We start from the raw sequence: 15,410 nt of genomic DNA, 5'->3' as shown, positions 1-15,410 counted from the left end.
GTGTGTGTGTGCTGCCTCTGCATGCAGCAGGAAGGCAGGGTAGAAATGTATCTGGATGGCTGAGGGGTACGGCCACAAACAGAGTGGAATCCTTGGTGTGGGATGGTGACTCAATGGCATGTTATCACATATCAGCAGACGAAGAGAGCTTTCTTCTTGCTCCCAGGCCTCCTCTTGACTAGAGAATGCATTTCTGCTGCTGGTTGCTTCAAGGTAAGTCTGAGCAAAAGCCCCTTCGCTATGAGGAGGGAGACATTTACAGGAGTCCGTAACACCCTTGTAAAGGGCTCCTCAGGGACCAAGATCTAGAAAGAAGGGTACAGAAAGGAAAGCCAGTTGGTTGTTTCCCCAGTTCTGTCCCCATTTGAGGATCCTCTTATTTTATAAACTGTTGCCCCAGTTCTTCCAGTCACTTTGATAAATCTTTGCAAGTACATGGATACCAGAAAAAAATGTATCTGCTATTATCCTAAACCACCCTGCACGGCCAGCCTGACCACAGGCAAGGCAAACAGCTAGGGAAATGCTCTCCTCACTCCATCTGTTCTCAGGCAACCACGGATATTAGCAGCATGCACTGCATGAAGTGTACGGGCAGGCGGGGCCTCTGTGCTGTGGTGTGAAAAAAATCAGAGATTTCAGTAAACGTAAGACCAACACCCATGACATTTTTATTCAGCAGAGTAGTTAAGAGTTCTGAAACCAAACTGCCTGGGTCCAAATCCCAGCTCTGGCACTTATTAGCTGTGTGGTCTTGTGAGAGTTACTTAGATTCTCTGTGCATCAGTTTCCTCATCTGTAAAAAGAGAATATGAACCATAATATCTACCTTGTAGGATTGCTGGAAGGATTAAATGAGTTAAAAGAAACTTAGTACAGTGTGTGGTACTTAGCAAGGACTACATAAAACTTTGTTACAAAAACAATGTGTATGTAATAGCACACACAGGTGGGGCACATTTACCCAGCACTGCTGGCTTCATGACAAAACAATTGAAAAGTCATCAGACTGTTCCATACTGGTAAGGAATATAGTCCACACTCACGAGGATCCAAACCCAGCATTTTGAAATCTAATGGTACTAGTGAAACCGCTGTTAGGCCACTAAGTGCTAAGATGTTAAGACTGGGCTTCCATCGTGCCTGTGACATATTTGTTGTCTTTTCCACCAATGTATCTTCTCAGTGAGTGAAAGAACCTCAGGGTCCAAGGCTCATCTAATCACCCAGCAAAGAATAACTGTCAATACTATTGGTGTTGTGAGTCAAGCCTTCCTTGGTAGACAGGAGCAGTAAACCCTGAACAGAAGGGGCAAGCGAAAGAGAAGGGAGGAAAGTCTTTGTATTGTTCCCCTTCCTGTTCCTTGTTGGGCCAAAATGAAACCCCGGGGCCACGCTGGGAGCCTCTGTGGCCTCCCAGGGCTGCCTCTGGTTTTGGACTTGAACTCAAGTGGTCTGCGAAGCCTGCGGCCATCACTGGACAGAGCTCATGGGTCTTCTACTTTGGGGATCCACAGGCATGTCTACAAGTTTCTAGGGGATCCCAACTATCTCAGTTCTGGCCAGACCTCCTGAAGATGCTCAAATCCTCCCCCAGTCCACCCCTGATCTGTGCAGGCTTCAAGGAGCCAGATACGGATTCTAGGGAGAAACCTCTGTTCCCTGATGTTCCACTGGAATTTGCAGAGCTTAACAGGCTATGGGCTAACACATATTTTGAAAGGCCTTGGAACACCCAGCATCCTCCCACCTTGCTCCAAGCAAAATGCAGTGTGCCTTCCATCTCATCTTCGGCATTTCCCCAGCCCTTCTCAGCATGAGATAAAGGGAACACTTCATCGACCGGTCAGTAAGTCATGTTTATCGAACTGACAGCGTGTGACGTAGGGGTGTGGGAGCTGCAGAGAAAGATGGGTGAGCAGGGGAAAAAAACCACCCAGTCAAATGTTAGGATTTGTGTATAAAGAAAAAGGCTCTCCACTTCTCCTTCCCCAGCCTGGACATTCGCCGACCCTCCTTTCCCAAAAGCTCCACAAGGAAATGGGCATCATACCCTGAACTCAGAAGCCCTTTCTTTATGTGGTGCTGACCTCTAGAGGCTTCTAATTAAAAAGCATCCCAAAGGGCCAACTTAATTTTACGGCTGGTTTTTACATTGTACATTATTGCCGTATTTCCCTACAAAATAAGGATAAAATATTTCTGTTACTTTAAATGATCCCTTAAAAAATGCCTACCTTGTTCCTTGACTGCCTAATTAAAACTTGCCCAGATCATTACAAGTGTCCTTGCTTACTCCAAAAAGGAAAAAAGGAGGGTCAGAGATAGGGAAAGTACTTCGAAGTTTTTTGCCTACGGTGGCCCTAAGCGGGAAGCACAGTGCCAGCTTTTTCAGGATGCATTTCTTGCGTTTCCAAAGGGCCAAGTCTGCTAAACAGAGACGGGAATGTTCATTCACTCCGATTTGGCAGGGCACCGGGCAACGCCACCCCGACAGACACTCGGGTCCGCGGACACCAAGTCCTCTTTGTCCTGCCCTGGTGTGGGGTCTAAATGCTGGCTGGTGGGTCTGGTTTTATTCTGCCATCCTTCAACCCACACCTGTACACAATGAACTCTACGACAATGGAGGATCCCACTCGGCCCAACTTCACTATGGAAACAAGGCTAATTTCTAAAGGGAGTGAGACTGTTGATTACATCCCTAAGCTAAACACCCCAATTTCATTTTGTTGTAGTTCTGACTCCTTATTACTTTCACGAAGAGAAGGAAGGTGTGGGAAGGCAGGAGAAAACATGCAGGGACATAAGCATTCGGCATAACACACAGCCACAGTATCAGCCGGCGTCTTCAATTCCAAAAGGGATCCTAGGGAAAAGGGCTTCAGAATCCCAGGACAGTTTTGCCAATCCTGGCCGCTCCACCCTGGTTTTGAGCGTTTCCATAACTGTGCTTCTTGTCCTCCCTACCGACTCCTGACTCCCCTAGACAAGTCAGGGCTAGTGCCCAAAGGGAACTCAGGGACAAGTCCCCCACTCTTTATTTGTACAGATGAGGAAACAAAGCCGGAAATGGGGTGGGGTGGGGAAGGGACATGCCTAGGGCCACAGTCAGCCCAGGAGGAGCCTGGGCTACAACCTCTTGCCCTCAGCCACTGATTTCAGAATGATTACGAGGGGGAAACGGGGGTATTTTTAACACCAGTCCCTGCCCTTAAAAGGGGCCAACCTGCATTTTATGAACTCTATCTGTGAGATGGATAGAATAACTGTAACAAAGGCAGTCCATCAGTAAGGCTTCACCTGCCCCGCTGCTGCACCACTACCTTAGCCGAGCGGGGTTGGAAATGCTGACACACAGCTCACCACTTGAGTACAATCTCTAACAGCGGCATCGAAAGCAAAGGACCACACACTATCTAACATACACGCAAGCCTTTATGCTGCGCCTGTGAAGCCAATCTCAAATCGAATCGAATCAAATGGGTCTCTCTATGGAGACCCATTCATTTGGAGAAAGAAACTTGCTCTTAATCAAATAACAGAACTTACCATCAACTTCCAGATAAGTTATTTAAATGCCATGTTTAGTGAATAAATAACCAGGAGGAAGGCGGTGGAGACATGGTGTCGTGTCATAGAATGACCACAGAATACAGATTTCTAATTGATGCCACAAAGAATTCCTAAGTAGGCTAGAAAAAAATAGGATTCTCAAACACAAAACTAAAGTATTGGTTCAAAGAAGAAAATTACTAACTACCAGTTATAGCATCAGAATAGACATATGAATGCATCACACAGAAATGATTAATCTTTGAACAATGGCAGTGTTTCATGTCACCAGCTCCTCCCTCTCTTCCCCCAGCCTCCTCACACACAGCAACCACACAGCTGCCGGTCCTTTACTCCTTGCTCTTCATTTATAAGCCACATTAGGTGTCCTTTAGGACCAAACATTGTGGAGGCAGAAAAAAAGAGGCAAACACCACCAGAGTTTGAAAGGCTCTTTAATAGCAAGCGAATGGTAATTACATGGTCGGATGAGGTCCTCAATCTCAGGGGAGGGAGGAGGGAGCAGAGGTGGACAGGGTGCAGTACAGGATTTACACTGTTTGAAGCATCTAACGAAGGGCAACAGTTTTTGGCAACCCATTTCACAGTTTTGTAATTTACAAGAGATTTCTTTGAAAGGAAATAGGAAGGCAAAGAAAGCACACATACCCTACCGGCAACACTTCTTGCCTTAAAAAAAGAAAGAAAGAAAGAAAGAAACAACCAAAAAACAAAACTCAACAACTATTCCTTGCTTTTGCTTCTTGTGTAGATGACTAAATTTTGCTCTCATGCTCAAATTAAGACTGGACCGCGGATAGTGAAGATCTGCCCTAGCATTGAAGATTGACTTCCTCCTCTTCAGAGCTGACACTTGTACCGAGCACGGCTCTTATCTTTATCCGCCTAGGTACCAGAAGGGGCTTAGTAAAAAATGAAATTCGAGAAACAAAACAAAACAGAAAAACAGGAAAAGGCAGTTTACAAAGAACAGACTGTCAGCTTTCTCTCTGGTGCCGAACAACTTGAATACAGCTCTAAGCAAATTAAAACATTTATTTTTATGTGGCCTGGCATATACTTTTAATTGCTGTGTCTATTCAGCCTTACAGTGCTTTAAATGGGGTTTCTAACATGAAATGCTCATAGGTACTATATTTTTGTAATCCGTATTTAAATAAAAATATAAAAGGCAACATATTATTTAACCATTTGCCCAGTGAGCAGGAGCTATAGATATTTTACCATGGACACCCATTGCCATGGACACCACAGGCTACCAGCATTCTGGCAGGTTTCAGAACTACTCTCCATAAAATGTAAAAGACTTCAGCTTCTTGTGTCATACCTGTCATCACTAAACCGGGAGAAGTGACTGGGATCAGTCTGTTTCTGATGAAAGAGGATCAGTTTTTAATTCAAAGAAATTTTAGGCTTCTCCGAAGACTGGGTGATCGGCAATGGCATCTCTTTGGAGCTAACACCCACTGCAGGGGAGAGGGGTCTGTGATCGCTTGAGCACTAATTGTGCTCTTTCTACAACCCTGAAGCACGGTGAGGAGGTGGGCCCTGCCCTCTGGCCTGAGGGGGCACTCCTGCTTCCTCCCTGCTGCCAAGGAGACGCAAGTTTGTTTTGTGATTTACCTGCCAGATGCCTGGAGCTCCTCTCAGATCTGCCCGCACTTGGGAAAGACAGGTTTCTCAGGCTGGCAGCTGGTTTTACTGAAGGAAAGATACCCACCAGATGAGCAGGGTCCCTGTTAGTCTCCTTGGCTGGGGGGCACCTTTAAAGTGGCAAAGCCATGCCAACACAAGGCACTGCCTCTCAACATACAGTCAGTTCCTTTGAGGAAAACAGGCCCCCAGTGAGACAGCCGTGAAAATGAAAACAGTTTTCCCGGGGCTCAGGTGGTAACTGTCAGACCCAACTCTCCCATTCTCCCTCATTCATCTCCTCCCACCCCAAGTTAAGTCCCGCCTATTCCTTCATGCCTCTCTGTGGGAAATTAGATCTGTTCATACCAGTTTCCCAACTTGTCAATTTTAACATGCAAAGCCTATTCCTAAAATATAAATTCCAACGACACTTGGGGCCACAGCTCCCCTAGGTCCATATACATTGTGCTCTTCAGAAACAGAAACAATATTCAAAAATATGTTGTGCTAGAGACGGTCTGTTTATACATGAAAAATGACAGCAACTATAAAGGAGAGAAGTTTTCGCTGAAGTACACTGGAAACCTAATTCCGGCACCAGGACACAAGGAGGATCCCTACATAAGAGACTTTTCACGCTCTGCTTGTTGGAAAACAAACTGCATCATGTGCTGCTTTGGGCTTGGGAGACAGGAATGGACACCCGTGTGCAGGTGAATCCACAGTGGTGACAAGGCACTGCACAGGGCCTCACCTCCCTCCCTGGCTCCGTACTTCACTCTGATTCCTTGACGTCTGCTCCATATGGTGATCAGGCTGAGGAAACCAGGCAGCCATAAGAACAATGTCTCTAGGATTCACTCAGACCCAGGATCACGGTTTTGTAATGTTATCAAGGCATGATTTCGGATTTCAGAGCTGGCCCAGTGATCAGCAAGCAATCAAGCGTTCCTCATTCTCTCTCTTTCTCTCTCTCACATACACACACACACACACGTTCTCTCTTTCTTTACTTTCACTGTCACTTTCTCTTTACTGGATAACATGGCAAAAAGTACTGGTACTCATCTTTCACTTTCTTCCAGCTGTTCTTCCTACACATCTTCCACTCTCGGGTAAGTTAAACATACACCACTTCCAAAGCCCCAGTCTGCCATGACACAAAGAAAAGCCATGTCTCCACAGGCAGAGCATGTACAGCTGAGATAAGTCCTCTGGGGCCTCACCTTTCCCTTTCCTTTAAGGAAGAGAATTTCATCAGCCCCATGAGATCAAGCCCTCAGGGGTTTGGGCACTCACAGACCAACATGTTCTAAGGTAGTGCGGGGGTCAGCATCCTAAAGGCAGCACCTTGGCAAGATCCCGCATGTATCTTCTTCTCGAATCCCTAAAAGTTTCCTTGACTGTTGCTCCTTAGTCACACACGCACATAAGGCAGGCACAGGAGGGCAGTGTTTACAGCTGGAAGGGCAAACGCCCCTTGTTCACAGACCAGTTAAGTGACTTGTCAAGGTCATACAATCCTTTGCCGACTTGGAACTAGAACCCAGGTGTCTCTCCTGCGTCCAAGGTCAACACTCCTCCCACACCGCTGCCACCTCCTGGTGAGTATACGTGTAAGTCTGTGAAGGGTCAGGGACATGTTTCACCACGGAACCATTTCCATGACAGAAACCACAGGCTGCCAGGCTCACTGACTGCAGCTCTGCACCATGCACAGCCCTGCTTAGAGCAGCCACAGCGCAGGAAGAAGTGAGTGTGTGGGCAAGTGTGTGAGCGCAAGAAGGGATGTGTACACATTCAGAAAAAGGAAGTTTTAGGGGAAACAATTCGATCTGCTAATGCTGTTTGGGACTTTGCAATGGAAATTAAGTAACATACGGACATGTTCTCTGTCTCCTACCCCTGGTGCAAAACAAAGCCCAGAATTCTCAACAGCCCACAGAATGGCTGAGTCTATCTCCACTCAATTTTTATAAACAGAGAACATTAACATGATAATACCAACATGTATTCGGTCAAAGTCTAAACACTTTTTTGATAAAACACATTTTATGCTAATGTCCATTCCATTTCCAAACATACGTAAATTTAGATTTTAAGCTTTAATGTATAAAATTTCAGTTTACCTTCCAATGGAGCAAGCTAGTGAAGCTTCCTCATTTCACTTGCGGAAGTCATTCTTGTGGGCTTACTGCATTAAAATGGAGGTTACAAAACCTGGGCGACATCTATGTAATATACAGCTCACAATCACCTTTGCTCATGAGTGGAGCCAATCAGAACACAGGCAGGGCTGCAAAGGGCAGAATATGCTCACCCCAATGGAAGAAACACTAAGTTGTGTTTTACTAACAGGCTACTCAGAAGGAAATTCCTTTTACTTGAAATTAACCTTTAGTATGACTTTTCAGGAAAAGAACAGAAAGTGGGTACTGAAGCACAGATGGAAACCACTGTACTATTATTTTACCCGATGACTTAAAACTGGAGTACGCTGTTTTACCACGAGCAGCCGAACTCCTCACAGCACCAATCAATTAAACAGAAAATGTCGAGACAATCAGGTTTACACCGACATGCCTGGAAGATATACAAGACTCCCATAAGTTCTGTGGCCTCTGCTGCTACTGCTTGTTTTTAATTCAAAACTTTGACAACCTAACAGGCACATGTGTGACTGTTTAAACGTACCCACCCCAGATGTTAGGTTTAATCTAGTGTTGTAAAGGAGGCATTCCACATCCTAAGTTACTAGAACCAGGGATGCAGAAGGGTCCAAGAATAATTCCATGTTAGCATTACAAAGGATTTCCCCAGTAAGTAATTGTTGGCTAAATGATAACAGCAGTATTTCCAGTTATTACAGAAGTTGTTTCTGTGAGTTGTCTGAGTATCTTGATTATTAAAACGTCCCCTTTTAACCAAGCTAACCCACGATTAAAAGATTCCTACCTTCATGTCCCTTTAGAAATACACCACAATTAAGTCCCTCGAAATATGTGATTAAATTTTTAAATAAATTACACAATGGAATCCTTTTCTTGGCTTTTTTTTTTTTTTTAAATAAAAGACTTAAAAAGTAAAGAAGGATTCTATTATATTTGTAAAAACTTTTAATCCTGGTTTACTTTTCTATCAAATTTAACTATGGCTTCGAAGTTTAAGTGGCACTTGGATTCTGGATGTTTTCATGATTTAACAAGTGGCCATCTCATTACAAAGAGAGAAGGTAAAATGTTTCATTTTATACGTGGGACGGCTTATAAACAGCTTTAAAAATCAATAAATTATATCTTTCACCCTATCTATATTTTCCACTATAGACTTTTAAAGTGGCTTTGGAATTAGCATGTTTTGAAGCAATCAAACAAGCAAGTAACATTTACACCTAACCACGAACCAGTCGCTGCATACCCAGGTAACTTAGTAATGGCAAAACACTTAAAGGCTTCTGGGCCTCTCTTACCCTCTTACTCCAAAGCTAAGTGATTATCCTTTCCTGCCCTTGTATTTGCACTTGTGCAGTTTAATGACTAGATATTAAAATTCATGCTTTATAAGCAAAACCTTTCACTTACGGACACTTAAAAAGTACATAAAAAGTGCAGACTGCATTTCTTCTCTGCCATGCTTTCCCTCAGTAAGGTCACCTGTGAGGACTCAAAACATATCCTTAATACATTCAGAGTTCTCTACATTCGAGTCAGCGAATGTTAATTCTCCAACATAAACTCAAGAGAATAGTCAGCCACAAAATGGACTCTAAATTCAAAATGGCAAAGGCTACCAAGACAACTCCATAGAAACCCCACTGAAGCGGGAGTGAAATTCAGGTCACTTCTGAGCAAAGCTCATCACAGATATTTTGTGGTCGTTAAAAAGGTATTTCATTTTAATTTGGATGCTGGGAGCCAGACGTCCTATTTCGAAGTGCTAATGCAAAACGCTAACCCAGGAGGGACAGTGACCCCACCTAGGTTACCGTGGGGCTCACTCTCCTTCTCAGGGGAGCCCCCAGATTTACTGCTGGCTGACCCCCATCTGGGGGTGGTCTGCCTCTGGCTCCTCTTCTTCCACGTCAGCACTGTACTCTTCAAACGCATCGTCATCTGCATCCGGAAGCCCCAGTAACTATAGGGAGAGAACAAGAGAAGAGCAGCTGTGAGCACCAAATGGACCACAGGCAGGAAGACAACCACAGGCATCAGATCCACAGTAAACAGCACTTAACCCAGCAGCTGCAGACTTCCCCACCAACCACCCCTACGACGATTTTCATAAACTTGTAAGACGGAAATGTCAATCCTTCAATGGATGAGTGCCCAAAGGGCTAGGTTTTACTGGGGAGCCTGGACAGTCTCTATTTTTAAGTATCAAAATGTGGCACCACAGATGCACAGAGAGCTAGCTATGTTGCCCGCACACACATCTGGGATGTTAGCAGTAGTATGAAATGAACTGTGCCGACTGTCCCACTAAGATGTCAAAAACTGATTCTGTATTTTCTGTCCTAAAAACACACGGTGCTATTATTTATTGGTGCTATTATTTATAACACATTTCTAAAAATGTAGAGACAACTAAAATGTTCAACAGCAAAATGGTTATGGTGTTACTGAAATGGAATCTTATATATCCACTCAAAATGGCATTTTTGAATGACGTGACATAAAAAAGATGCACATAAGTGTAAAAAGAGCATGACAAAACTGCACTTTTATTATGATACAGAGTTTTTCTTGTTTGTTTGTTTTGAGACGGAGTCTCGGTCTGTTGCCAGGTTGGAGTGCAGTGGTGCAATCTCGGCTCACTACAATCTCTAATTCCCGGGTTTAAGCAATTATCCTGCCTCAGCCGCCTGAGTAGCTGGGACTACATGCGCACATCACACCACCACGCCCAGTTAATTTTTGCATGTTGGCCAGGGTGGTCTCGATCTCCTGACCTCGTGATCTGCCTGCCTCAGCCTCCCAAAATGCTGGGATTACAGGCGTGAGCCACAACACCCGGCCCAGAGTTTCTTTACATATGTATGTGTGTATATATATTTACATACTTTTAATTGAGACAGGGTCTCACTATGTTACCCAAGCTGGTCTCCAACACCTGAACTCAAGCAATCCTCCTGCCTCGGCCTCCCAAAGTGCTGGGATTATAAGCATGAGCCACCACACCTGATCCAGAGTTCTTAAAATTTATACACATATGCACAGAAAAAAGACTTCAGTAAAATACACCCAAATTTTAAGCTCTTTTTTTTAAAGATTGTGAGAGTATGAGTAATTTTTTCCTTTTTATCTTTTTGCATTTTCCAGTTGCTGTATAATTATGTGGGAAGTTCAAAATAAACATTTTTTTTTAAAGCACTGGCTGGTCTTTGGTTAGAAACCAAGTGCCATTTGCTAGGCCTCATCAATAAGAACACCACCTCCTGGTGCAGGCAGGAAGCCATAGCCCTGGCTGTTGGGCCTGCCTGTGATAACCAGGCTTCTGTCTCCTGGTGCCTTCATTAGATCTACAGTCTGCTTGTGGCCCAAGGACTTCTTACATAGGGGTGTCCAGGGCCATCACTTTCAAGCACCTTCACTTGAGTGGCCCCAATGATCTAAACACTAACTGCATCAAGACAGTAAAAAGAAGACCATTCTGTTCAATTGCACTGCCTCCCTAGTGTCCTGTCACCCTCTTCCTCTCACTCCCTCCCACTGCTGAAATGGGGAAAGGGAAAGGGAGTCCTGATGAAAATAATGCCTTCACTCTGAAGTTCTCCAGCTGCAGCTCTCCCAGGTCTCCCAGCGCCCTATGAACACATTCAGGACAAAATCATCTGCTAGGCATTGTTGGTCACACTGCACGTGGCCTGCCAAGGCGTACACAGCCAACTGCAGACACATGCTCGCCCCTTAGAGCTGGGCATGCTGCAGCTGCCTCAGAGACTCTGCAGACGCAGAGGGGAAGGGCAGGAAGAGCGCTCTCAGCTCCCCGGAGAGGGTGCTCCGATCTTGAGTGTGCTTGGGAGGAGCAAGTCTCTTTTTCCGACTCCTGTCTCCCTTCCAGATTTTCATAAATAGAATAAAAAACAAAATTTGCCTCTAAAGAGAGAAAAGATGGCTAGTCGTAAGGCACGTTGATGACTACACTTGGTGGTCAATTTTTTATTTGGAGAGCTGCTCAATGACACAGCAAGGTGAAAGTGTCGAATAAGTGGTAACATTTAAATAGCTGGTAAAATATAAATACTATTGCCACCGCCGGGAGCTGCAAAATTACCTAAACACCTGAACAATATATATATAATTGTTCATTGTACTGAAGGGATGTCACTAAAAGAGAAATGACCAGTTGGTTCCCTCTCACTTAACAGACCTGACAGGGAGAGGCTGCCTGGAGTTTCAGGAGGATTCTAAGGCCCCGTGGAAAACACTGTGGTCAACTAGCAATGGCTGTCCTGGATGAAAAGGGTGCAGCTGAGGTGTGCATCTGCATATTTGCTGTCTTTATCTGAAAGAGACGTACCATGGGTGATTCTGTCCATAACACCCCTAGGTGATTCATATTGACCCAAACCATAGGTAGCACTAAACACCCTCCCTCTCTTCAGCTTAGGGTGCCTTATTGAAAAAGACCCAGGAAACCAAGCATGTAGCCGTGACCACCTCTCTTCTGCTGTTCCTTTTTCCAGCTCCCTACCTTACCTCAAATGAAACCAACGCACTTACTGACAGGTCCCTGGGCTGGAAGTTTTCTGACTGCTCTTTCAAGAGCTGCTCACTCACTGCCCTTCTGGAAAGGGGAAAGAGGAGAGGCAGTTCTCTGAGGCCTTCTGGACTTTTGAGGCATCTTAGTGTAGGGTCTACAGATTTATTGAGAGGATGTGTGGAAAAAGACACTGGCACTCGAGTCCAGAGGCCAGATCTCTAGTTAGCTGGGGACCTCTGACAAGTCACCACCTTGCTGAGCCTCAGTGTCCTCTCTAAAGCGAGAACCACGATACCTGCTCTATCTCAAAGAGTAAGTATGGAGATGACATGAGAGATTGAAGGCAGCCATGATCTGCAAACTATGGAGCCCTACATAACTATATGTGATGTGATGTAACGTCACGTAACAATGTAACGTAACGTAATGTAATCTAGTTATATTATCTCTAAGGAGCTAGGGAATCCGGGAGTGGCAAAGACAGTAGAAACACGTAAGCCTATGGCCTATCCCAGGGAACATGTGTCATTATAGAGGATTAAAATTGGCCCTGAGTTCTGGGTTAAATGAATGTTGCCAGGTGGAGGTCATTAGCGGGAGGGTGTTGAGTGAAAATCCTATATACACTGCACACTGATTGCAGGAGGTTGCGGTTTTCCTGCCCAGGCCACCACCGTGGGCCCACATGGTTCTTCTGTCCAGCCTGCCACCACTGGACTGCATGTAAGGCAAATCTCCTGCCCAGCCCCTGCCGCTGGACTCTCTCCCCTGTATGTCAGTACGGTAAAACCCCATGTCTCGTTTGCTGGCTCTGGGTCTCTTCTTCGGCCTCTTGAACCTGGTGCCTTTACTGAGGTTAAAGGGGGTTTAGGCCAGGCACAGTGGCTCACATCTGTAATCCCAGCACTTTGGGAGGCCGAGGCGGGCGGATCACTTGAGGACAGGAGTTCAAGACCAGCCTAGCCAACGTGGTGAAACTCCATCTCTACTAAATATATGAAAATTAGCTGGGCGTGGTGGCGTGTGCCTGTAGTCCCAGCTCCTCGGGAGGCAGAGATGAGAGAATCGCTTGAACCAGGAAGACAGAGGTTGCAGTGAGCCAAGATCGTGCCACTGCACTCTAGCCTGGGTGACAGAGCAAGACTCCGTCTAAAAAATAAAATAAAATAAAACAAAATAAAATAGAATAGAATAAAGTAAAATAAAATAAAAAGGGAGTTTGGCACAGCAAATGCACTGTCGTAAGCAGAATTACACACATTAATTCCTTTGCTCCTCATAATAACCTTGTGTTGGACACTTTTATTGTCCCCCTTTTACAGATAAGACCTGGACAGGCTGAGTAACTTGCCCAGAGTCCCCTAGTAAGTGGCAGAGCCAGGATTCAATTCAAACCTGGGTGATCTGATAGCAGCCTTCACACCCCTATCCACCAGACCACCCAGGAGACTCCCATGCAGCTGTTAATGCTGTTCCTATTAGCTGGAGGTTTCAATGTTTTCCACTGGCGAATACATTTTTTTAAAAAAGCAATATGAAATGCTAATGTCCACATTTATGAGGAGGGACAATTTGGAAGCATGGATAGAAAGCACCAGAAATAGACTGCCTGGAATTCTAAGGGACATATCATACAGATATGTAGTAATCTAGCATCCTCACCTCTATGCTCAATCCCACCTATGGTTGGCAAGTCTAAATTTAACTTCTGGATTCCAATTTTCAACAGTCAAGAAGAAGAGACAGGCATACACACAGACTGGGAAGAATTCTGGAGCCCTGGCTTTTACTGCAACCACACATTCTCATACCGAAAAGGTGGGCCAAAAAATGAAAGTGACTGGTATAGTTAAATTATTCCTGACAGTTATAATCATCTATTCCTATTTCAGTGAATCTTTTTTCAGTTGACTGGGAAAAATAGTTTATGCTCACTCTGGACAAGAGAGTTGGCATTTCCAGGGTCTTGCTGTCCACAAAGCTTCCTTTGAGCTATCGGTGATCACATAAGCACTGCTGGGACCCATCCATCCAAACAGGTTGCACCCGAAAGGCAGAGCTGCCAACTCTGGAGAATTCAGCTCCTCAGACCCAAGAGAGTATCTGTTATCTGTAGGGCCAACTCCAGGTCTTTTGGATAATAGTGTAAACTACGCGAGGTCATACTGAGCTGGCATTTAGCAGCTGCTGTCTCTGGAGGGGGCACTCAGCACAGTGGGCTAGAGGGTCTTCATAAAAGAAGGGGAGGTGGTGTCTATGCCCTGGAGAGCACCGCCCATCAACCATGGCTTTGGTGCATCGAGGACATGCCCTGTGGCTTCAGAGATCCTTGTATGCACCTTCCAGGGACTCCCCTTAAGCAGTCTCTCTTCTTCACTATGTGTAGGTGTGAATAATGTGCTCAGCAATCTACCTCGAATGCAGATGCTGATTCAACAGGTCTCAAGTGGGACCCGATTCTGCATCTCTAACACGCTCCCAGGTGATGGGAATACTGTTAGTCCAAGAGCCACGGGTGGTAGAACGCTAAAGTATTTGGGAAATGTGGCGCCATTTATCTTCACGATCATGATGCTGGCGGGATGCAGAAACCCCTGGTGGGGTCCTGGTCAGTCAGTCAGTCTTCCTGACCCTAAGGAAAAAAGGGTGGCAAGATGGATGCAGCACAATGGGCAGGAGGAGGCACTCTCTTACCTTTTGAGGCCATCATACTTTCTCAAAAAGAGAATGGTTTGAATGTTCATAACGTGAGTGATTAAAAAAAAAAAGGAAAAAAGAAAAAAAAAGAGAAACTGTCAACATTCAATGTTTATTATGAAACCCACATGTGTGCATAATCTTTTCGCATCAGACTTTCCCTGACCCACCCAGGCAGCTTCTCAGAGGTAGATTCTTTCTCTTTTCCAGACTCTTGACCAGACTCCACAAGTAGAGGCAAGAATTGGACTTTTTCTGGGACACAGGATTTTCCTGTGGGATCTAACCCGCAGCTCTCCAGCCACTCATGGAAAACTGAAAATATCAATCTTGCTCATGCCAGTGAACTAGAATTAGGGGGATTTTTCTGGCAGAAATGTCTCTCCTTCTTGAGAGAAGAAACGCAGAGTCACACAGCAACCCCAGGGAGAGGACTTGGGCCAACTGAGTGAGAATCTACAAGGACCACAGGATCCAACTCCAGGGTGGGCCGTGGAAGCAGCAACAACCAAACAGCACACAAAACTGCAAGGGCAATAGGGGACTCAAGACCCTAACGTCCACAGTGTTGGTAAGGAGAAGAATACACTCGAGGAAGTAACAGTTCCTTGTTAAGCCCATAACACTTTGAGAGAATTCGAAAGGGCAAAGATAAAGTCTAGTTTTGCTGCTAAATTGGAAATAGTAGGCTATTTCTTCCCTTGTAAACTGTTTTCTACCCAGCAGTAAGTCTGTCAGTTGACACTAAATATAAAACATGAAAAGATGGTGGAGAAAACTGAACGGCATGATCACCATTA

At 45.1% G+C, this 15,410-nt stretch overlaps 1 protein-coding gene across 2 annotated transcripts in view; it reads right to left on the bottom strand.

Moving 5' to 3' along the window:
- Window positions 1-3,992: 3,992 nt before the first annotated feature.
- The window catches only part of MTURN (maturin, neural progenitor differentiation regulator homolog (Xenopus)), a 29,169-nt gene continuing 17,751 nt past the window's right edge, over window positions 3,993-15,410 (bottom strand). Inside the window, exons 3-4 of one of the 2 annotated variants that reach the window (XM_011953938.1) lie at window positions 9,188-9,345; window positions 3,993-7,794 (exon numbers count right to left, since the gene is read on the bottom strand). In XM_011953938.1, coding sequence (XP_011809328.1) covers window positions 9,235-9,345 — 111 coding nt within the window. In that variant the 3' untranslated portion in view covers window positions 3,993-7,794; window positions 9,188-9,234. Of the gene's footprint in view, window positions 9,346-15,410 lie in introns of both variants that reach the window. The other variant, XM_011953937.1, reaches the window with a different exon arrangement.

The sequence above is a fragment of the Colobus angolensis genome, unplaced genomic scaffold (assembly GCF_000951035.1).
Source record: "Colobus angolensis palliatus isolate OR3802 unplaced genomic scaffold, Cang.pa_1.0 Scaffold378, whole genome shotgun sequence".
Taxonomy (NCBI): Eukaryota; Metazoa; Chordata; class Mammalia; order Primates; family Cercopithecidae; genus Colobus; species Colobus angolensis.
The sequence above is the reverse complement of the archived record's forward strand: the minus strand, read 5'-3'. Positions and strand labels throughout refer to the sequence as shown.